Source organism: Carcharodon carcharias, chromosome 9 (assembly GCF_017639515.1).
Source record: "Carcharodon carcharias isolate sCarCar2 chromosome 9, sCarCar2.pri, whole genome shotgun sequence".
Lineage (NCBI taxonomy): Eukaryota > Metazoa > Chordata > Chondrichthyes > Lamniformes > Lamnidae > Carcharodon > Carcharodon carcharias.
Genome location: NC_054475.1, coordinates 13,553,455 through 13,577,267, shown reverse-complemented (window position 1 = coordinate 13,577,267; position 23,813 = coordinate 13,553,455). Strand labels below are relative to the sequence as shown.

General features: G+C 42.8%; 1 protein-coding gene across 1 annotated transcript; it reads right to left on the bottom strand.

Annotated features, from left to right (window-relative positions):
• Window positions 1-12,976: 12,976 nt before the first annotated feature.
• On the bottom strand, window positions 12,977-17,721 carry inka2 (inka box actin regulator 2). Its single transcript, XM_041195862.1, has 2 exons — window positions 17,405-17,721; window positions 12,977-14,708 (listed from the first exon to the last, which is right to left on the bottom strand). Exons 1-2 carry the CDS (start codon window positions 17,438-17,440, stop codon window positions 13,644-13,646), a joined length of 1,101 nt encoding a protein of 366 aa, XP_041051796.1. The 5' UTR covers window positions 17,441-17,721; the 3' UTR covers window positions 12,977-13,643.
• Window positions 17,722-23,813: the final 6,092 nt, after the last annotated feature.

Here is a 23,813-nt window from a genome sequence, read left to right as displayed (position 1 = left end):
CTAAAGTACATTGTTGAACCTGAAAAACCAGGTTTTTACAACAATCCAATAGTTTCATGGTCATGATTGCTGCTACTAGATTTTTATTCCAGATTTATTTAATTAACTGAATTTAAATTCCTCCAGCTGCTCTAGTGGGATTCACGCAATCATTAGTCCAGGCCTCTGGATTACTCATCCAGTAACACAACCATTCTCGATAAAGTAAATGTCACTGCTGCTCAATTTTCACAGATCAAAAAAAAGCAATGATTACATGTGATCCCTAAAACACTGGCGAAAACCCGAAGATTCCAAGCTGTAAATAGAAAATTTGACCTATCAGGGACTGATCTTTTGGAATTCTGCTCCGTGTGTGTGTGTGTGTGTGTATGTGTGTGCGCACGTGTGTATGTGCATGTGTTTGTGTTTGTATTTGTGTGTGTGCCTGTGTATATGTGTGCTTTTGTTTGTGTTTGTGTGCCTGTGTATATGTGTGGGTTTTTGTGTGTGTTTGTGTGCCTGTGTATATGTGTGTTTTTGTGTGTGTTTGTGTGCCTGTGTATATGTGTGTGTTTTTGTGTGTGCCTGTGGAAATGTGTGTGTTTTTGTGTGTGTTTGTGTGCCTGTGTATATGTGTGTGTTTTTGTGTGTGCCTGTGGATATGTGTGTGTTTTTGTGTGTGTTTGTGTGCCTGTGTATATGTGTGTGTTTTTGTGTGTGCCTGTGTATATGTGTGTGTCTTTGTGTGTGTTTGTGTGCCTGTGTATATGTGTGTGTTTTTGTGTGTGCCTGTGTATATGTGTGTGTTTTTGTGTGTGTTTGTGTGCCTGTGTATATGTGTGTGTTTTTGTGTGTGCCTGTGTATATGTGTGTGTTTTTGTGTGTGTTTGTATGCATGTGTATATGTGTGTGTTTTTGTGTGTACTTGTGTGCGTGTGTATATGTGTATGTTTTTGTGTGTGCCTGTGTATATGTGTGTGTTTTTGTGTGTGTTTGTGTGCATGTGTATATGTGTGTGTTTTTGTGTGTGCTTGTGTGCCTGTGTATATGTGTATGTTTTTGTGTGTGCCTGTGTATATGTGTGTGTTTTTGTGTGTGTTTGTGTGCATGTGTATATGTGTGTGTTTTTGTGTGTGCTTGTGTGCGTGTGTGTGTATGTGTATGTTTTTGTGTGTGCCTGTGTATATGTGTGTGTTTTTGTGTGTGTTTGTGTGCATGTGTATATGTGTGTGTTTTTGTGTGTGCTTGTGTGCGTGTGTGTATGTGTATGTTTTTGTGTGTGCCTGTGTGTATGCACACGTGTTTGTGTGTGCCTGTGTGTACGGGTGTGTGGGTGTGTCTGCCTGGGGCAGTGAGAAAAAAATGTTGCTGCCTTTGTTTCAATAATTTTGATAAACATGAGTTCAAAGCTCAGTGCTTTAACAAGGCTTGACGTAAGGTTCCTTTAATCAGCAGCCTGTCTGTCCCTTTACTTGTATTGACATTGCCCGGGTTACTGCCCTCTTGGGAAACCCCCTTCTGATTCTGCCACTCATTCCATTAAAAGCAAATAATTACCATGGTGTCACTGTAATATTAATTGGGTGGTTAATGACTGGGGTCTGACAGCTTTGAACTATCAGGCAGGGAATATAAGGAATTCCATCTCTCCTTTGTAACAAATGCACGGCTGATTATGTTAGCTTCCTGCAGTTACTGAAGCAGAAACTCAAAAGGTCTGCTCTGAATGCACAGCAAAGATTCATGTTACAATTTTCTGATAAATATGCATTATTCTATATCGAGATCAAAGCAGCCATCTGATGAAAATAACTTTTGCTCACACTAGATTTATACAGCTGTGTGGTGTTTTTTAAGCTTCATCTCCTATTGGTACACACAGGTCTGAGGTCACAGAGCAAACTCAGTGCTTAAAAAGGGTTGCAATGTCAGATCCTTTGAATGAAGTGATTCCTGATTGAGGCCAGGCTGTGTGGCTGATTTAAACTTTTGTTACACACCTCGCTATGGTATTCACTGTAAAAATGCGAACTATAATTGAATCCGCTTTTTCTTCAGCTGCTCACCAATTTCTTTGATTTAAATATTTCCTTGTACTGGCTTCAGTTTTTCTTTGCCTGTGCCAGACAATCACAGCCAGGCTGTGAGGGTGGAGGTGAAGAAGGTTCATCGTGATATTTCTGCCATCATGGTTTTTGGGAACAGTCTTGGTGAACAAGCTGGTCATTTCCTGCCAGTCACTTTTGTGTATTGGAAAAGACTGTACTTTGGTCACAATCCGATAATCTCAGAGATGATGAGTTTTGGCAATTTTTTTGATCAATGAAGGCCCATCACAGCTCATGGATCAACCCTTGTACCACCCAATGCTGGCACACATGATTCATCCCCAGGGCACTGAGGCCAAATGGCTTTCCAGGCAGGGAGCAAGAAATGAATGTGGGATGCTCCTGATTTATATGACACAAGGCATTAGCCATTACAACAATAACTTGCTCTCTTGTATTGTGCCTTTAACATAGTAAAACACCCCAAGGCATTTCACAATAGCATTATTGAACAAGAACTGTCATCAAGAAACGTAAGGTGATATTAGGACAGATAACCAAAAGCTTGGTCCGAAAGATAGGTTTTAAGGAGTACCTTAAAGGACTCAGAGGTAGAGAGGTTGCATGGTATAGGGAGGTGTGGTAATTATGGTTTTATGCAATGTATAGAATACCTTTAAGAAGGATATGACAAAGGAAGATTACATGATCTTATGTAACCAACAGAGGGGTAGCGTGGACTACCTCTGTAGTCAGTAGTCTGAGTTAGTAATCAGAAGTATGGAGACAGGGTTTGAGTTGAAAGCGCACAAGTGTAACTGCTGAGTACCTTTGTAAATAAACAGAATGTGTTCCACCTAAGAAGTGTCTGCTGATCAATTCTGCCTATTGTACCAACTCGGCAATCCCAAAACAAACGTGCAACTCGGATCCATAAGTCCCAACAAACTGGTGACCAGAATCCAACAAACTGGCAATGAGGAAAAAGCAAGAAAAAAGGCAAGGAAAATGTGAAGATACAATAAATTGGCTTCGGAAATAAAACAAGTTAATGAACGAAATCAAGAGAAACAAAATCGGGCTGTACTTCGTGTGGTAATTGTAAGTGGATTTTCCGTCCTAATCATCAAAGCAATCCCCTCACAGACTGCCGCAATTCTGAAGAATTGATCACTTTGATCCAGCCATGGACAATTGGTTTCATTATATTGAATGCCTTGCATTCTTTTTCCAAATGAATGACAGTGCAGGGGAAGAGAAGAGGCGAGCAATCCTCTTATCCACATGTGGGAGTTAAACCTATGGTTTGATTTGAAGTTTGACAGCACCCAGTGCCCAAGGTTTGAAAAGTTTTGATGAATTGGTGGACCTCGTAAAGAGTCATTACCAGCCAAAGCCCTCGGTAACAATGCAAAGGTTCAAATTTAACTCAAGAAATGGAGCCCCAGGGGACACAGTTGCTTGATATGTGGCAAGTTTGAAACAGTTAACAGAACGCTGCGTCTTTGGTAGATCTTTAAATGACATGCTCAGGGATGTGTACGGTGTGAATGAGGACATGACTCAGAAGAGATTGCTGTCTAAAACAAATTTGGATTTTAAGAAAGCGCTAGAGATAGCATTGGCCATGGAAAAAGCAGCAAGGGATTGAAAAGCCATACAGGGAATGCAAAGTGGCATTGCCCTCCACATTGGGCAGGAAGCCCCAGCCAAAAAGGATGCGAAAGTCCAAAAATCTGCCGAGAAGCGGGAAACAGCCACCGCTAGCAGACAAATAAAAAGAAATGACTTGGCAGCGGAAACAAGGAATAATTACAACAGAGGTGGAAACAGATGGCCTTATAAACGATCGGTAGTTTAAAAAAATTGAATGTTTTTATTGTCATCGAAATGGACACACAATGAGACAGTGCAAGGAAAGAATCAGGCAGACTTTCAAACAAAAGAAAAGGTCCCGTGAGATCTACAATGTAGAAGAGCCCAAAGCAGCAAATTCAGATATTTATTCTTTAGTTAATTTGAAGGTTGGAAAGACAGAACCAATATATGTAACAATGAAAATGAATGGCAAGCCTGTTAGAATGGAAGTGGACACAGGAGCTTCCACTACAATGACTAGTGAGCACACCTTCAAATATCTGAATTATGGTGAATATGAATTAAATTTGGAAGAAACTGATGCCAAATTAGAAGCTTACGCGGGTGAAGACATCCAAGTCAAAGGCATAAGCAGAGTAACTGTCCATTACGGAAGCCCTTCGGTAAAACTACCCTTGATGGTGGTAGCAGGCGAGGGGCCAAACCTCCTTGTATGAAATTGGCTAAAGGAGATTAAGTTAGAATGAGCTGAAATTTTCCAGCTAAGAGCAAGTGGGTTACCACAGCAACAACAAAAATACCTCTCAGTTTTCAAGGATGAACCTGGGAAGATCCAGGGACTACAAACAAAAATTCATGTGGATCCTGAGGCAACCCCCTGATTCATGAAGGCAAGGCCAGTACTTGTGCACTTCGGGAGAAGATCAACACCCAACTGGACAGATTAGGGAAACAGAGCATTATACATCCTGTGCTGTTCTCAGAATGGGCAGCACCAATAATCCCCATCTTTATACCTGACCAAAGCATTTGAATTTGTGGAGACTACAAATTGACAGTTCATATAGCGGCTAAGCTGGACAGACACCCATACCAAAAATTGAAGACCTGTATCCTAAGCTGGCAGGTGGAACTGCCTACATGAAGCTTGATATGAGTCATGCTTATCAACAACTGGAGTTAGAGAAGGCCTCCTGGAAACTTGTCACAATTAATACACACAAAGAGTTGTACCAATATACCTGTTTGCCTTTCACACCATATGGTTTGGGCCATATTCCAGGGAACAATGAAAAATTTACTGCAGGGATTGCCTCACATTGTAGTTTATTGAGATAATGTTCTGGTGACAAGACTCACTGAAAAGGAGCATTTGGCAAATTTAGAAGAAGTCTTAAAGCGTTCCTTGCAAGCTGGAGTGCGTTTAAAAAAAGAAAGGTGCATGTTCCAAGTGAGGGAGATAATCTATTTGGGTCATCGGGTAGATTCACAGGACTTACACCCGGTTGAGGAGAAAGTGAGAGCCATAAGAGAGGCATCTGCGCCAAAGAACACCTCTGAGCTCAAATCTTTCTTAGAAATGATCAATTCTTATGGGCGTTTCTTACCCAAGTTGTCTACAGAACTGGCATCCCTGTATTATCTACTGAAGGTGCTCTTGGGAGACACCACAGAAAGAATCTTTCATAAAGGTAAAAAAATTGTTGCACTCATCTAGCCTATTAGCACATTTTGCCCAGAGGAAAGAACTGGTGTTGGCATGTGATGCATCTCCCGATGGAGTAGGAGCAATGCTCTCCCATCGAACAGATGATGGCACGGAATGGCCTATAAGATATGTCTCAAGAACGCTCACCACAGCGGAAAAGAGACTCTCATAGATAGAGAAAGAAGGCCTGCTAATCACCTTTAGCATCAAGACATTTCACCAGTATGTACACGGCCATCATTTTACTATTGTCTCAGACCACAAGCCACTGCTAGGAGTATTCAGTGAGGACAAGGCTATACCACCCATAGCCTCAGCAGCATACAAGTATACTTTCATTCACAGGCCTGCAAATCAAATTCCAAACGCTGTTGCACTGAGTTGTTTACCCTTACAAGAAAAAGATGAGGAAGTCCCAGTTCCAAAAGAACTACTTTTGTTGTTGAACTCCTGAGGTTCATCTCCGGTATGTGCTAGACAGATCAGAGACTGGACAAGTTGAGACGCAGTCTTATCCAAAGTACGAGAAAAAGTACTTCATGGTTGGTCACAAGAGCATTTGTTTGATGAAATGAAACCATACTTTAACAGAAGACATGAAATAACCAGCCAGGAAGGTATTTTATTGTTGGGAACATGAGTGATTGTTCCCCCAAAAGCAAGAAAGCTATTGTTGATTGAAATACATAGTGCACATCCAGGAATTTCCTGAATGAAGATCATAGCATGCAGCTATCTATGGTGGCCTGGGATGGATGGACAAGTTTCAGTGGGCATCAACAATAAGCAGAAACATTATTCCCACATAGTCAATTGTACCCAAGGCCTTCCTGGCCACTCCCAAGGGTGTAACAGAGCTGTTGAAGGTAACTTTTGCATTTGCTGACACTGCATACAACTTTTCACTAAGCTCTCTATTTGTCCATCCATCCCAGGAGACATGTGGATCATCTAAGGAAGAAAGAAACAAATCCCCAAGAAATGATCCCACCACTGTTCATGACTGAGTCAACGTTTCCTGTTGAGGGAAATCAACCGAGTACAGATGTGTCAGATGTGTCTGTTGTACCTGCAATAATTGAGGAAACAGATTTGTAGGTACCCGTTGAAGAACCTGATGTTCAGGCAACTCCAGAAAAGGAGGTTCCTGACAAAGCATCTGAAGTTGTAGAGCTGAGATGTTCTACACGTATAAGGAAACCCCCAGAAAGACTGATTTTATAAATTACTAATCTGTGTAAATAATTTGCCATTATGAGAAAATTGTACTTGTAAATGTAAAATGTGTTTTCGAGTAAAGGGGGAGAGTTGGGGTAATTATGGTTTTATGTAATATGTAGTATAACTTTAAGAAGGATGTTATAAAGGAAGATCACATGATCTTATGTAACCAATAGAGGAGTAGTGTGGGCTACCTCTGTCATCAGTAGTCTGAGTTAGTAATCAGAAGTATGGAGATAGGGTTTGAGTTGAAAGTGCACAAGTGTAGCTGCTGAGTACTTTTGTAAATAAACAGAATGTGTTCCACCTAAGAACTGTCTGTTGATCAACTCTGCCTATTGTACCAACTTGGCAACCAACTAGTGACCAGGATCCGACAGCAGGGGATTCTAGAGCTAATGACCCTGTCAGATGAGGGCATGGAGGTCAATGGTGGAGGGGAGGAAATCAGGGATGTTCAAGAGGCCAGAATTGGAGTAGGGCAGAGATCTCAGAGAGTTGTAGGGCTGGAGGATGCAATAAAGACAGGGAGGGATGAGGGCATGGAGAAATTTGAATGCAAAGGTGAGGATTTTAAATATCTGACTGAGCCAGTGTAGATCAACGAATATTGGGGGTGATGGGAGAACGGGGCTCTGTACAAGTCAAGGAATGAGGAAGCAAAGTTTGCAGGAGGTGGGAAAACTTTAGTAGTACTGCTGCCCCTCTTTAGGTCCTCTGGTGCCAAGTGCCACTGTCTGACCAGGAGCACAGGGACCATTCTGCCAGCCTGCAATAGGAAACTGTGTAAGGACAATTAACCTCATCTTCCTTCATCTCGTCCATAGAGAAAGACATGCACGTGTTTATTCTGGAAACATCATCTTATACTTCCATTTACATCTTCAAGGAAGAAAAATAACTGCATTTATTTAACCCCCTTCATGGCCTCAGGATGTCCCAAAGCATTTCATAGCCAATGAAGTACTTTTGAAGTGTACTCACTGTTGCAATGAAATGCAGCTGCAGCCAAGTTGCACACAGCAAGCTCCCACAAACAGCAATGAGGTGATTGACCAAATAAACATTGACCAAGACACTGAGGAGAACTCTTCATCAAAATAGCTGCCTTGGAATCTTTTACATCCACCTGAAAGATAACACCCCTGACATTGCAGCACTCCTCTGTAATGCGCTGAAGAAAACATAATGCAGGATAGATTGTTCTGCTTTTCCTACCTCTCAGCAGAAAGTCGTCTCCATTAGTTTCCTCTTCCAGTGCCAACACCCCCCAACCCCACCCTCCCCACCCATCCCATGTCCCAACTTTTAGTTTTCATGGTGATGGATAGTCACAGTATGTATTTGTTCATGATTTTGAAGGTATTGGCATGGAAATCTACTCATTTTGCTTTACAAGGCAACAGTTTATTTTTCTCTGGTAGGAAAGAAAGACTGACTTCATTTACATAGTACCTTTCCTTAGCTCAGGATGTCCCAAAGTGCTTTACAGCCAATGAGCTTCCTTTTGGAGTTGTGAGGTAGGAAATGCAACAGCCTATTTGCACACAGCAAGTTCCCACAAACCGGAATGTGGTCATTCTTGGATGATCTGATTTTGACTGATGTTGGATGAGGGACAGATATTAGCTGGGACAGCAGGGAGACAAAGGACATTCCGGGAAATGAGGGTTGTGGCTACAATGTCAGCCAGCTGTCGGTGTTCATGCTCCCAGAGATTGGGTTCCCATGGGAAGATCCTGGTTCTTTTCCCTGCCCGAGCTTCTTCAAAAGTGGAATGTGAGCCGATTGGACAGCTGGGCGTCTGGAATTGGAGAGGTATGTGAGGCCCACAAGCAGTGGTCAGATCAACTTACCTATTAAAGCATGGAGTCTATCAGCGAAAGGGCTGGCTCAATCTACAATGCTAAAATTTTATATACTTTCATTGTACAGGAGTACCTACTCCCCTAATTCTGCCCATCAGCATTGCACAGATAGCATTTTGAATGTCAGCGGGCAGCACACTCACCTCTGCATCAGAAGGGCATGGTTTTAAGCCCCACCCTAGAGACTTGAGCACATAATCCAGGCTGACACTCCCAGTAGGAGAACTGAGGGAGTGCTGCATTGTCAGAAGTGTCGTCTTTCAGACCGAGGACTCGTACGCCCTCTCAGATGGACACAAAAATTTCAGGGCATTATTTTGAAGAGTAGGGGAGTTCTTCCTGGTGTCCTGGCCAATACTTATCCTTCAAACAACATCACTGAAAAACAGATAGTCTGCTCATTATAATGTTGCTGTTTGGTGAGATTTACGGTGCATAAATTGGTTGCTACGTTTCCTACATTACAACAGTGACTACACTTCAAAAAGTACTTCAATAAGTACTTTGACCCCATGACTTTCTGACCCAAAAGGCCAGTGTGCCACCCACTTCCCCAACAGCCAACAGCTACAATTGCACTCTGCAATAATTTGCTTCCTTATTAATGCTGAGTCTAAACATTCTATGGGCCTACTCCTTCATGCATTTTAGTACAAGGTTGTCGATTAATGGTGTCAGCAGTTGTGGGGGGGGTGGGGGGTGGGGGGGGGGTCCTTGGCGGGGTGGTGGGTGGGGCAGGGAAGGTCGATTGGGAAGATACAAAGAAACACCATCCCCCCTTTCTCACATCTTTAAAGTTTCTTGTTGTCCGGTCCTCCAAAGATTCTTAATATGGCTCTTGGGTTCATCTTGTGGGTTGCAATGGGTGTGCAGAGATCTCTCTGGCCCAGGTCACATTCATACCCAGGACCACAAAAGGCAACATGCACTGTCCCCTCACTTACTGTGTACTCCATCTGCACACAACTAGGGTTGCCAACTCTCCAGGATTGTCCTGGAGACTCCAGGAATGAAATTGACCTCCAGGACAGTGATGTGATGTGAGCAAATTCCAGGAGAAAAAAAATTCACGGGGAGGAGGTGTTAAAATAGTTGCATTCTCTTTGAAAATGTTTGCACCGCAGATACAAAAAATAAGGGAGATGGAGGGGGAGGGGGTATACTGTACAACCAGGTGAGACATTTGGAGGTGGGAGGTCAGGAACACATCCTATCAGAGTCATTTTGAGCTCATTCTGAACCTCCGCCCAACGGTTTCAGATTTATCCGCACAGTTTTAACATTGCTGTGAAGATGAGGGCCAGCTGGTGAGTGTGTGAGGGATTCAGTTCACCAATAGCTTGAATTATTTCAACAGCTGTGCTCTGGGGGCTGATATAATATATAGAGACAGGCGGGAATCTGGATTTCTACATGTCCTTTTCAAGTGCAATGTTGCTTTAGGCAACTAGCCATTTATTTTTCAGTTTTCTTCAAGCATTACAAAGGTTTATACCGCCAAGTAACCAAAGCTTTTACATTAATGGAGCCTTATAGATCACGTGGTGACCCTCATATAGAGTTTCCATTTCTCTCGGAGGACTCTGACGTCTCCTGGAATCGAGGGTTAACCTTCAGGACACTGATACGAGCAACTCAGGGAGAAAAAGCATAGGAGTGTTAAAGAAAATGGTGCTTTTTTTCCATTTTCATTGTGCAGTTTTTAAAAATTATTTGTTCACATAAGGTGGCCATTGTTGGTAAGGACATTTATTGCCCATCCCTAATTGCCCTTGAGAAGGCTGTTAAAAAAGTATTGGAGTTAGAGGAACAAGGCTGTTTCACCAACATTCATGAGTAAAACAAAATCTTCAGGGCTATGGGGAAAGATCAAGGAGAATTGGGACTAATTGGATAGCTTTTCCAAAGAGCCAGTACAGCCACAATGGGCTGAGCGGCCTCCTTCTGTGCTTTATCATTCTATGATTCTTAATCCAATGGGGTAACATTGACTTTACGTGCTTTCCAATTGGCAGTGGAAATAAAGCGACACCTTGGGGATGGACCAATGGCAGGGTGTGGGCGTGAAGAAGGAAGTCATGTGATGAAACCTCCAGAAATATACCCAACCAGAGTTGGCAATGCAGATTTCATATGAAGTTCAAATACGCAATTTCATTCATTTGCATTTCTCTCATGTTGCCAATAGCAACAGATCTTAGTGTTCTGACTGGAGTCATCCATGGTGATCGCAGTGCGAAGGACGACACTTCCTAAAACTCCAGGCTCACATAAGTTAGAGTGGGCTAGCGTAAGTCAGCAAAACAAAACTGTGTTTCCCAGGCCTTCAGGTCTTTATTGCTGTAGATCAGGGTTGCAGTCTCCCCCTACCCCTACCCCTCACCCCAGCTCTAACAATGTATGTCCTTTGTGAAATTGTTCTTATGTTATGTCCACATCATATACTTTCAAAAGTGTGAAATTTACTTTCTGTGCAATTGGCCAATGAACAATTAATAATTTTGCCAAAATTGCAGGCAGAATCATACAGCACATGAGGAGGCTATTCAGCCTATTGTGGCTGTGCTGGCTCTTTGAAAGAGCTATCCAATTAGTCCCACTAACCGTGTTCTTTCATCCTGCAAATTTCATTTTCATATATATATCCAATTGCCTTTGAAAACTACTATTAACGTTGGGTCACTGGCCCTCCTAATTGTGGAAACAGTTTCTCCCTATTTACTCTATCAAAACCCTTCATAGTTTTCAACAGCACCATTAAATCTTCCCTTAACCTTCTCTGCTCTCGGGAAAATAATCCCAGCTTCTCTCTCTCTCATGCTTGGATTTGTCTCATATAACTGCTAAATCTTTCTCCCCTCCCAGCCTCCTTCATTTTCTCTCACAGGTCCTTTGCGACCCGTGATATTTTAGTTGTAGGAACGATTTCAGAGTCAGCTGCATCTCGTGGACCATGGCCAGGATTTTACGACCCCTTCTGCCTGGCGGGATATTACGGTCCGACCGAACTGAATGGAGATTTAAGTGGCTCACCACATCCACCGGTGGAAACGAGCAGCATCGTAAAGTCCTGGCCCATCAGTTTTACAACCCATTTACAGTCTTCAGAGTGATCTTAAGGTAGATTTTGGCTAACTGCCGTTTCAAACACAGAGCAGCTTGCAAGGTCATAAGTATCAGGGCAAAGGGATTAGTGATCTTCACATTTCTGATAGAACGACAACTTGCCTTTAACATAGCAAAATGTCCTAAGAATATAATTGGGCAAAAATTGACATTGAGTTATAGAAGCAAACGTTAGAACAGGAAAGGCTTGGTCCAAAAGATACATTTTAATGAGTGTCTTAAAAGAGGAATGGCAGGCAGGAATAGGGAGGGAATTCCAGAGCTTAGGGTCCAGGCAGTTGAAGACCTCCAATGGTGGAACCATGGAAATCGATGATGAGCAAGAGGCCTGAATTAGATGAGCGCAGGGATCTTGGAGAATTGTAGGGCTTGAGGAGATTACAGAAATAAAAAAGTGAGACGTCATTGAGGGCTTTGAACATGAGGATGAGAATTTTAAAAAATAATTGAGATACTGCTGGGCTAAGAGCCAATACAGATCAGTGAACACAGGAAAGAAAATGTTTCTAAAAATAACTTGAATCAGTGAAGAATCACACTATCCTCAAGAACAGATCCATAACAGAAGGTCTTAAAAATCAACCAGTCTTGTTTCAATGTAGACACTGTCAACATTTATTAAATCTCCTAGCTGTGCGTTCCTATCTAAATAGAACACTCTAGCTCTAGGAGAGGCCATGAGTAATATCTGTAACATCTCCCTATTCTACTACATCTAAGCATTGACAAGCAAATCAAATTCTAAATACAAACAAAATCCTGATGCTTCATCTCACTTCATTCACAAACTGCATAATACTCACATTCATCTGTTGAAGCTGTCCTAATATCCTTATAGCATTAAGAAAACGTTCACTCATCTTGTTATTGCAAATACAGGTTTGAAGTGTCTATTTGAACTTACAGGCTAAGAAAGAGAAGAATCTTATTAAAAACAGGCAAACATGACAAAAGGGGTGGGGTGGGGGGTGGGGGGGGGGGGGCGGTGGTGGCTGAGGATCTCATTATTAAATGTACTGCTCTTTGTGGTACTAAGCAGTACAATCCAGCAAGGTCTCATGTCCTAATCTAGTCTGTACTCAGTTGAACCCCAGGGGGGGGAGGTGGTGGCGTAGTGGTATTGCCACTGGACTGGTAATCCAGAGGCCCAGGGTAATGCACTGGGGACCTGGGTTTGAATCCCACCATGACAGATGGTGGAATATGAATTCAATAAATATCTGAAATTAAAAGTCTAGTGATGACCATGTCGATTGTCATAAAAGCCCATCTGGTTCACTAATGTCCTTTAGGGGCATTAATTAAATTCCCCCCTTCAGGGAAGGAAGTCTGCTGTCCTTACCTGGTCTGGCCTACATGTGACTCCAGATCCCACACAGCAATGTGGTTGACTCTTAAAATTGCCCTTTGAACAAGGGCAATGAGGGATGGGCAATAAATGCTGGACTAGCCAGTGACACCCACAAGCAAATAAAAAAAAAATCTCAGTTGGTGTATTAGGTGGGACATTCCCATTAGCTTCAGTATATCTAAGGAGGAAACAATCAGTCCATGTTACCTGATCATGCTTCAGGCTGGGTGCCTGTCAGCTGAGAACAAAATCAACCAAGTTCTGGGGTCAAATGTCCAGCTGATACTCAGTGGAACCCTGGTATATTAAGAATAAAAGGGATCAGAAGTTGGAGGTCCTCCAGGAACAGTAACCCAGAAAAAGTTAGCTCCTTCAGGAGGTGAGCAAGGGGACGATGGGAGTCCTCACTCTCTGAAAAGGGAGAGCAGGTGAAATAAATCTGTCCCATTTGGGCAATGGTGACTTTGGGTTATTATGGTGCAGGCAATTTGCATTTCAACACAGCTTGTCTTAATGCAAAATATGGCAAATAGAGAGAAAAATAGTTTGAACATGTTTCATATGTCCCTTTAAATAGTCTTGACATGTTTCACTCTTCACATTCAAATATTCAAAAAGAAAGTGTTTGAATAAAAACAAAGTACTGTAAACAATATCGATCCCATTGTCTTTGGGGCCTCTGAAGGATGTAAAGGAAACTAAGTGCAATTAATTTTCTTTCAAGATTTTCACATTTGAAATCAGACCCAAACTACAGTGTTATAGTCAAACTGGGACTGTTTCTCAGTCACTGCCTGGACCAGTTTATTTGTGCAGTTGTTGGATCTAAGATTCTTTTCATCCAATAATGTGGTGCAACAGCTCCCACATCCATCCTGGACCTTGTTGTTCTGACTGTTGCTTCCCCGCAGCGCAAAGTAAAAAGTCACCTTCTGCTTGGATCCCTTGGTGGACCTCTTGGTGATGGCATCTCCTGGGTTACTTGTTGGCACTTGGCTGCCCTTCTCCTTTGTTAGCTTGCCTTTGTCAGGCCGAACACTTCTCAGCAGCTTCTTGAAGATATTGGCGGTGAGGTTCAATTTTTTCTGGAATTCCTGAGATCTGCTGAGCATGGGGACGTGGTCATGTCGACCTCTTCCATCCAAGGAGGCAGGCAGGGGCTTCTTCTCCAACTCAGGCAAGTCCAACCAATTGCCTACCAAGTCAGCGAAGATGTTGTCTCCCAAAATGAGGGGCTGCCTGTTCCTGCTTTGGGAGAGCAGAGAGGACGTCCAGTCATTGGAGGCATTGCAATCTTGTGTTGCCTTACTAGCTGATTTGCTTGTTGTAGGAAGCTTGTGGACCTCTGGTGAGGCAACTGCCTGGATCTGCTTATCAAGGCCCAGTCTGGATGAAGCTGATGATGGGGCATCCTTGAGATGATCAAAAGACATAGACAACTGCGCTGATGACTGCATCTCTTCACAAGGAGTCTCCTTTAGATATCCTCCTAACCACAAGTCCATGGGTTTTTCAGCTGGCCCTGCAAAGCTTGTGAGGCTCGATGCACGGGGGTTGCTGCTGCTGGGTTTGCAGCTTTTCCTCTCTATCCTGGTGCCTGGCCAGCCCTCACTGCTCTTGGATTCATCCTTCCCGTTCTTCAGCCGTTGCTGGCTGTTAGTGATGGATGAAGCTTGGCTCTGGAGCCCTGAGATCTCCAACTGTTCCAAAGCTGTCTGCACTTGGAGAAGTTTCAGCTCCTGGAGGGCGCCCATCATACAATTCATCTGGTCCTGCAGCCCATCTCCAGCCTCCTTCATAGATTGCTGTCAATGCACATTTTACACAGTTAGCACTGCAGCATTACATTATCAGAATATATTGAAAGCATCTCTATGTTAATTCCATCTACTAATGAACCACAAATCATCAGCACAAGCCATCCACTTGCTTACTCACCACTTCTCAGCATTATCTTCCCAAAGTGTTTACATAAAAGGCAAATAATCATTTTCTATTTACCTAAACATCTACAGGGACTAACAAAACTCTAAATAAATAACCCTAAATGGTCCCATGCGCAGAGCCAAAGAATCTATATCACTTTATACAAATTTAATATACATCAAAACAGTTTCCCAACCTTGTACAATTTTCCAAAGTATATGGACTGCATATTCTAACAAGAGACTTGGGTAAAGGCACAATATACGGATGAAAATGTGAACTTTTAGGGTTTTTTTTCTGGGAAGGGGGTGTGTGTTTGCGACCAGACTTCTGCTTCAGATCTCCCTCGAGTGGTTTAATCAAGATTGAGCTGTCAAGGGATATCTACAACTGCCAACTAATTTTCCCTATAGAAATGCCCCAAAATTTGATGCAAGTCCCAGGATGAAAAGTGTCCCCTGGATGAGTCAACAAATCAGTTTAATGAAACAATCCCATCAACATTAGAAAAAAAACGGCAACAATGGATGAAGATTTGCAACTGAACCCCATTGAAAATATTTTAAATGCTCCTCTCTTTAATATAACACTTCCCAGCTCTTGCTGTTCATCTCACATTCTCCCATACAGTCTACCCCAGTGGGAGATTGATTATTCTGTCCACAGATTCACTTTGCTATTGAACAACCCAAGAATAAAATATTTTAATAATCCACTGTAACTTTATAATCTTAACCTCTTGTTTAATTGACAATAGCATACCTGGTCTAAGACATCATCTTCCTCCTGTACAGGCACAGTCCCATCAGAGTGGGATGAATAAAACCCCTTTCAAAGGAGCTGTGTTTTATTAATGTTGATTGACAAGGAATCTGGTGACAAATACAAGCCCATCAAAGGGTGACCATATGCTGGATGGCTGTCACTTGGTTGATCCAGTTAATCATCACCTCAAGGTGTGCTTCACATTTTTTTAAAAACTCGAAATATCATGACAAGTGACAAGGCTTTAATAAGCATTAATATTTCACAGAGGGAAGTCAGGTTCTATATGAATCAAATAAAATGTTTATTAAAATCTGTCTAAAAGCTTTGACTACTATGAATAAGTCTGAAGGAACTGTTCTGGTATATTTTGTCTGGTTACTTTAATGGTTGCTAAACATGAGAACAAATAATCACTGGGTTAGATATGAACCTTTTTGTTTTATTTCAGACACCAGCTGTTGTGCTTGTGTGTGTGTGTTTTTGTGTGTCTGTGTGTGTGTTATTGTATGCCTGTGTATATGTGTGTGTCTGTGTCTGATTCTGTGTCTGTGTGTTTTTGAGCGTGTTTTTTTGTGTGTGTTTTTTGTGAGTCTCTGTGAGGGCTTTTTGTGTGTGTGTGTGTGCCTCTGTTTTTTGTGTGCCTGTGGGGTTTTTTTTGTGTATCTGTGTCTTTTTGTGTCTGCTTTTTTGTGAGTCTGTGTTTTTTTTATGTCTGTTTTTTGTGTGACTCTTTTTTGTGAGTCTGTGTTTATTCTGTGTCTGTTTTTCGTGAGTCTGTGTTTTTTGTGTTTTTTTGTGTTTTTGCTTGTTGCATTTGAACGAAGTGCTATTCACAGTCAGCAGCTGTGAATGAAAACGGATGAGACGGGAGGGATATTAAAATGTTTACACACCAATGATTTCAAACTCAGTGCTTTTTCGGCAGAAAGCGTGCGTCTGGAAATCCTGTACATCATTTTCATTGGCGCAGTTTAATTTTGCTAAAACAATAATGGGCACAATTTCGAATTGCGACGCAGAGAAAAAAAAATCGCTGGTTAATATTCCCGAATCCCATGTTATTAACAAAAAAAAAACCCAATCAGATTTATACTGTTCGTAAAGCAGTAACCCTGGTCTGCCAGATCTTGGTGGAAAGATATTTATTCGCAACTGAACCTACCCCCCGCCCCCAGTCCCCTCAACGGAGTAAGATTCATTATTCTTGTGCGTCCCTACATATTTTGGGTGGCATCCAAGAGGCGACAAGCCTCTTTGACCTTCATGTAAATGAGGGCACTGGAGGGAGTGGGTGGATGGGGAGGGTGGGGGTCCAGGTTTAGGACCCTGCACCCCCCCAGCAAACCCCCCCCCCCCCCCCAACCCCCACACTCCACCACACAAACAAAATACAACGCACACATAACAAAAGTAACACGAAATCCCAGAAAGTGTTAATTTATACCCAAGGAACTCACGCCTCTCCCCCAAAAAGGGACAAGTGATAATGAGCTAAGTGCATTGATTTCCATTTTAACTAATGTTGAAAATGAATTATATTTACAGCTTTGTGATAGACTTCATATTCAGTTGCACTTTAACCCAGCGGCAGATGGAACGGCTGAAATTTCAACATTCTAACACCTTCTCACAATCTATTATTTCCCAAGTAATTAAATTAAGGAGACGGGGAGTCAACAGCTTAATATTTGATATATAAACAGGGGCTCTCATTCTATCGACACACTGTGGATAACTTCACATCAAGCGCCCACTCTGCAAGACGCAACAACACAAAAAGCTCTCAAATTAAACGGAGGCACCTTACCAACTCTTGCTTCAAACGACGCAGACTGTTGTCCATGATCCCTCTATTGTAGGAGGCTCAACAAAGCAAAAAAAAGTTAGGCGGTTAAAAATTTACGGCTGAAAGAATTGAACACAATCCACGTGTCCATTAGGACGAGACTGCTGCCCTTCAGTATCCTGTCTGCCAGCGAGTCTGAATTAGACAGAATGAAAGGGAGGGCTGGTTTGAGAGGTTGGCTTTTCATAGTCCCACTTATGTTTGGTCGAGTCTGTACAGTCTAAGTGTTTGCTGAATTTGGTATCATATTACCCTCCCCTTAGCAATGACCTATTGATCATTTGCTTAGCTTTTGCCTCCATCCTCCCTCTATTATTTCCTCCTTCCCCTGACACGGCAGTCATTTTATCTTCTGATTATTGTAATATATATATATATATATATATATCAGAGCTAGTCCCCTCTCCTCTCCCCCAGCACCAGTGACAGTGGAACTACACTCCTGACAGTCCTGTATTTATTCCTTTCTGGCTTTGACGCCACTTACTCACACAAGTGATGGTAGAAATCTGGAACTCTCTCCCCAGAAAGCTGCTTGGTGGGGGAGGGGGGGGTGGGGGCGTTTCAATGGAAAATTTCAAAACTAAGACTGATAGATTGTTGTTGTGCAAGGGTATTAATGGTTATGCAGGTGAATGCAGTTAAGACTGAGATCAGCCATCATATATTTTTATTTGTTCGTGGGATGTGGGCTTCACTGGCTGGGCCAGCATTTATTGTCCATCCCTAGTTGCCCTTGAGAAGGTGGTGGTGAGCTGCCTTCTTGAACCGCTGCAGTCCATGTGGTGTAGGTACACCCACAGTGCTGTTAGGAAGGGAGTTCCAGGATTTTGACTCAGTGACAGTGAAGGAACGGCGATATATTTCCAAGTCAGGATGCTGAGTGACTTGGAAGGGAGCTTGCAGGTGCTGGTGTTCCCATTCATCTGCTGCCCTTGTCCTCATAGATGTCTACAACACAGGAGGCCATTCGGCCCATCATGCCCGTGCCAGTCAACAAAGATCTGACTACACTAATCCCATTTTCCAGCGCTTGGCTCATAGCCCTGGAGGCAATGGCAACACAAGTACTTCTTAAATGTCATGAGCGTTTCTGACTCAACCACCCTTTCAGGCAGTGAGCTCCAGACTCCCAACACCCTCTGGGTGAAAAAAATTTCTCCTCAACTCCCCTCTTATCATTCTACCTCTTACCTTAAATCTATGCCCCCTGGTTATTGACCCCTCTACTATTGGAAAAAGTGCCTTCCTATCCACCCTATCTATGCCCCTCATAATCTCATAGACCTCTATCAGGTCCCCTCTCAACCTTCGCTGCTCCAAGGAAAACAACCCCAGCCTATCCAATCTTTCCTCATAGCTCAGACCGTCCAGCCCAGGCAGCAACCTGGTAAATCTCCTCTGAACCCTCTCCAGAACAATCACATCCTTCTTATAATGTGGTGGCCAGAACTGCACTGTTGCTTCTAGTTGGTGGAGGTCGTGGGTTTGGAAGGTGAGGTCAATGGAGTCTTGGCGAGTTGCTGTAGTGCATCTTGTCAACAATATATGCTGCTGCCACTGTGTGCCAGTAAATGCCGGCATATGCCTGAAGGACTGAATGGCCTCCTATTGTTCCTATGATTCAAGGTGGTGATACCATCCAAAGCTGCTTTCTTATATGTGGGCCAACAGACGTGGGCCTAGACAGTGGGGCCTAGAAATGAGGAGATGCCATGGTGGTTTTATAAGCATTTGCTGTCCAATAAGGTGAGTGGCAAGCACACTCAGGTTGCTGCCTTATTGCTGAAAGTAAAAAAGGAGGAATGCAGTGTGTCTGCCTGGAAATTACAGAAGCATCATTTAAATATCTCTCCTGCGTTCCTAATGTGCAGTGTTGGTGTGACACCAATACTTTGGAGATCAGGGCCAGATTGGCAAATGCCAGCAACGAAGTCCTTGCATTTCTTGGCTCCTGATCAGTGGCAGCAATTCAGGCACACACTGAGAGATGCATAGTACATCCGGCAGAAGGCTCATTCCTCACCCAATAACATAGGGTGACAGCCAAACCCCAGTATTATGGTTCTCTAGTGTCTGTATCAAACACTCCTGTATCTGGATTTGGCTTCATTCATCTGCCAGCTTCTCACTGGAGTGCCAATAAAAAGAAAGATTTACATTTACATTGTGACTTTCATGGCCTCGGGTAGTCCCAAAGTGCTTGACAGCCAATCAAGTACTTTTGAAATGTTGACAATATTCTAATATAGGTTTAATGCCTCATCAAAAAGATGGCACCTCCAACAGTGCAGCACTGCCTCGGGACTGTCAGCCTAGATTTTATGCTCAAGTCTCTGGAATGGGAGCAGGAACACACAACTGACTCAGAGGTGAGAGAGCTACCCACTGAACCACAGCTGACCTGTGAGGATAGTTACCAGAGAACATATAAACACACATACGAATTGGGAGCAGTAGTAGGCCACTCGGCCCCTCGAGCCTGCTCCACCATTCAATAAAATCATGGCTTATCTGATTGTGGCCTCAACTCCACATTCCTGCCTACCCCCGATAACCTTTCACCCCCTTGCTTATCAAGAATCTATCTATCTCTGCCTTAAAAACTTTCAAAGACTCTGCTTCCACCGCCTTTTGAGGAAGAGAGTTCCAAAGACTCACAACCCTCTGAGAGAAAAAAATCCTCCTCATCTCTGTATTAAATGAGCGACCCCTTATTTTTAAACAGTGACCCCTAGTTCTAGATTCTCCCACAAGAGGAAACATCCTCTCCACATCCACCCTGTCAAGACCCCTCAGGATCTTAAAGGTTTCAATCGAGACACCTCTTGCTCCTAGTGGGGGACATCTAGAGGTTAAATATGGATGACTGTGCACTTAGTTTGCCATTATGGAACAGAAATGATTAATGAAGGTAATTGCTTCATAATCCTGGCACAGTTTGTGGCCCCAACTTTGGAACTATTCTGCTTCCCCCTTGAGGCCCTACTTAGACAGTGGCTCCATTAGCAACATGAGACATTAGGTCACCCTAATGACCAGCTTCCATAAAGCTTTTTACATTCTTCCTGTGACATCGAATCTATTCAATGTGAGCATGATGCCTTCCACAACCAACCATAGTCTTGTAGAATCATTGGTCAATATAACTGGTCATTTATTATGTACCAGTACACTAGGGATGGTGCTATTAGGAGTAAAGCGACGATTATGAATTGCTAAGTTTTTGTTAGGCAGGAGTATTAACGGTGTTTAGATAGAGTTAGGACAAAGATCAGCCAGGGTCTAACTGAAAGGTGGATCAGGCAAAGGGGCTGAATGTTCTACTCCCATTCCTATGTCCCTCTGTTGCTTTGTACACAGGGACAATGTTAAGAGGAGTGAAGGGATAAATATACTCCATATTTCATACTATACACAGAAACAGTTTTATCAGGAGTACAGGGCTGATATGATTATTATTTTGCTTCAAACTATCCTTGAAATTTGCAAGGGGACTGTACAGTGCTCATTTCATTTCACAGTGAATGGAACATTAATTTTTGACAACTGCTGTCAGTGTAACTGAATGTATTTTAATAATGAATGAGTCTTGTTAGCAGCATGGCTCCTTATTATAATCTCTTCACAATCGGCTCCTCGTATGTGTAAGACTGAATCACAGCTTCTTCAACAACTGTAATTCATTAGTATGACTGTTGTGTTGCATAAAACCTGCAGCTCCTGATTTCAGTTATAACAGCATTAAGGCACCGTCACTACTGTCAGTGTGCACCAAGATCTGGACAACATCCAGGCCTGCCTTCAAAAGTAGTAAATAGTATTTGTGCCACACAAGTGCCAGTTGATGACCATCACAGAATCACAGAGTCTTAACGGCGCAGAAGGAGGCCATTCAGCCCATCGTGTCTGCACCACCTCTCCAAATGAGCATTTTGACCTAGTGCCATTGCCCTGCCTTTTCCCCATACCCTTGCACATTGTTTCTATTCAAATAATCATCCAATACCCTCTTGAATGCCTTGAATGAACCTACCTCCACCACATGTCCAGGCAGTGCATTTCACACTCGAACTACTTGTTGTGTGAAAAAGTTTTTTCTCACGTCACATCTGCTTCTTTTGCAAATCACTTTAAGTCCGTGCCCTCTCGTTCTTGATCTTTTTACGAGTGGGAACAGCTTCTCCCTACCTGCTCTGTCCAGCCCCCTCATGATTTTGAACATCTCTATCAAATCTCCTCTCAGCCTTCTTCTCTCCAAGGAGAACAGCCTCACCCTCTCCAATCTATCCTCACAGCTGAAGTTTCTTATCCCTGGAACCATTCTTGTAAACCGCTTCTGCATCTAACCTTCTCCCCTTGACATTCAATGCTGTTACCTTCGCTGAATCACCCACCATCAACATCCTGGGGCCATCACCATTGAGGAGATAATCAACTGGACCAGCCACATCAATGCCATGGCTAGTCGAGCAGGTTAGAGTGGGTGTTCTGTGGCAAATATCTCAGTTCCTGCCCCTCCCAACATACAGAATCACAGAATTGTTACATTGCTGAAGGAGTCTATTTGGCCCATTGTGTCTACACCAACTCTCCAAATGAGCGATTCACCTAGTGCCATTCTCCTGCCTTCTTCCCCTTAAGCCTGGATATTCCTTTTTTTTAGATAACTGTCTAATTCTCTTTTGAATGCTTCGATTGAACCTCTCCCCTACTGATAAGCCTCAAGACAGAAGCGTGATGGAGTACTCTCCACTTGCCTGAATTGCTGTCGCTGCAACATCACTCAAGAATCTCGATAACTTCCAGGACAAATCATGATCAACAGTCCATTCAATACCTTACACACCCACCCCTTCCACCATCTGTGCACCATAGCTGCAGGTTGTAACATATACAAGACGCTCTGCAGAAACTCTCCAAGGTTTCTTCAGCAGCACCTTCCAAAGCAACAGACTCTACCACCTAGAAGCACAAGGGCAGTGACTGCAGGGGAACACTATCACTTGCAAGTTCCCCTAAAAGTCATACACATCTCTGTTGGAAATATATCAGTCATTCCTTCATCATCTAAGAGTCAAGATCTTGGGACTTCCTAACAGCACTGTGGGAGCCCCTTCACCACATGGACAGCTGAGGTTCAAGAAGACAGCTTACCTCCATCTTCTCAAGGGCAATTTGGGATGAGCAATAAAAGCTGGCCTTCTCAGTGACAGGCATATTGTGAAATTGAATTAAAGGAATTAAATTAAATTAACTTAAATAAATTAAATTGAATGAAACTTTTTGATCAAGAGAATAACCAAAAGTCCCTGTTCTTCATCATTCTCCAGGACATAAGTGAATTAAGGCATGGGCTCAAGAGCCACAGGCAAATGTAAGGGGTCCTCCCAGTTAAACACACCATATACAGATAAACTGAATACAATCTAAATGTTTGGGCAATAAAAAATGCTGTCAGGAGGGGCCATATATGGTAAATTTGTTACTATATGTATTAACAGCAGTGTGTAGACATTCTACTGGCTTGATGGTTGTACATTTAGCTACACACTTGTATTTGATTGGATTGGGGACAGTTGTGTCGGGGCTGCAAGGAGTCCCAGATGATCTTGGTGCACAAGAATTCTTAAAGAAAGAAAGATTTGCATTTATAGAGCATTTTAAGTACCTCAGGCAGTTGTAAAATGTTTGACAACTAATGAAATGCTTTTGGAATGCAGTCACGGCAGTAATGTAGGGGAACAAGGCAGTTTTTTGTGCATAGCAAGATCCCTTAAACGGCAAAGAGATAATGACCAGATACTCTTAGTTTTGCTGATGTTGGATGAAGGATAAATATGGGCCAGGACACCAGGGAAAAATTGCTGCTCTACTTCAAATAGCCTTGTGGGATCTGTACGTCACCTGATAGAGAGATGGGACATTAGTTTAATCCCTGATCCGAAATCTAGCACCTTCCTCAGTGAAGCAGGACCGTACCTCAGTACCTCACTGAGAGTGTCAACCTAGATTGTGTGCTCAGGTCATTGTCAAAGTAGTCTAGTTTTGATCAATTTGAAGGATGGGGACAGGGCTAGAAAGTGAGTTGAGGTAGATTAGCCGTGACCTTATTGAACAATGAAGCAGACTTGAGGGGTTTTAAGGCCTAATCTTTATGCTATTATGTTATGTTCTTCTTGGAGAGGAATTTTCCGTATTTTTTCCCCAAATTAGGTTTGCGTTCTTGAACTTTTTTTTCACTTCTCCCAGGTGAGGGAATTCTCCCCCCCCCCACCCCCTCCCCCTCCCCCCACCACCCCCACTGCTCCAAACAAAAGAAACAAAAATGTGTGAAGAAAATTTATTTTCATTTTTAATGCCCCCGTGG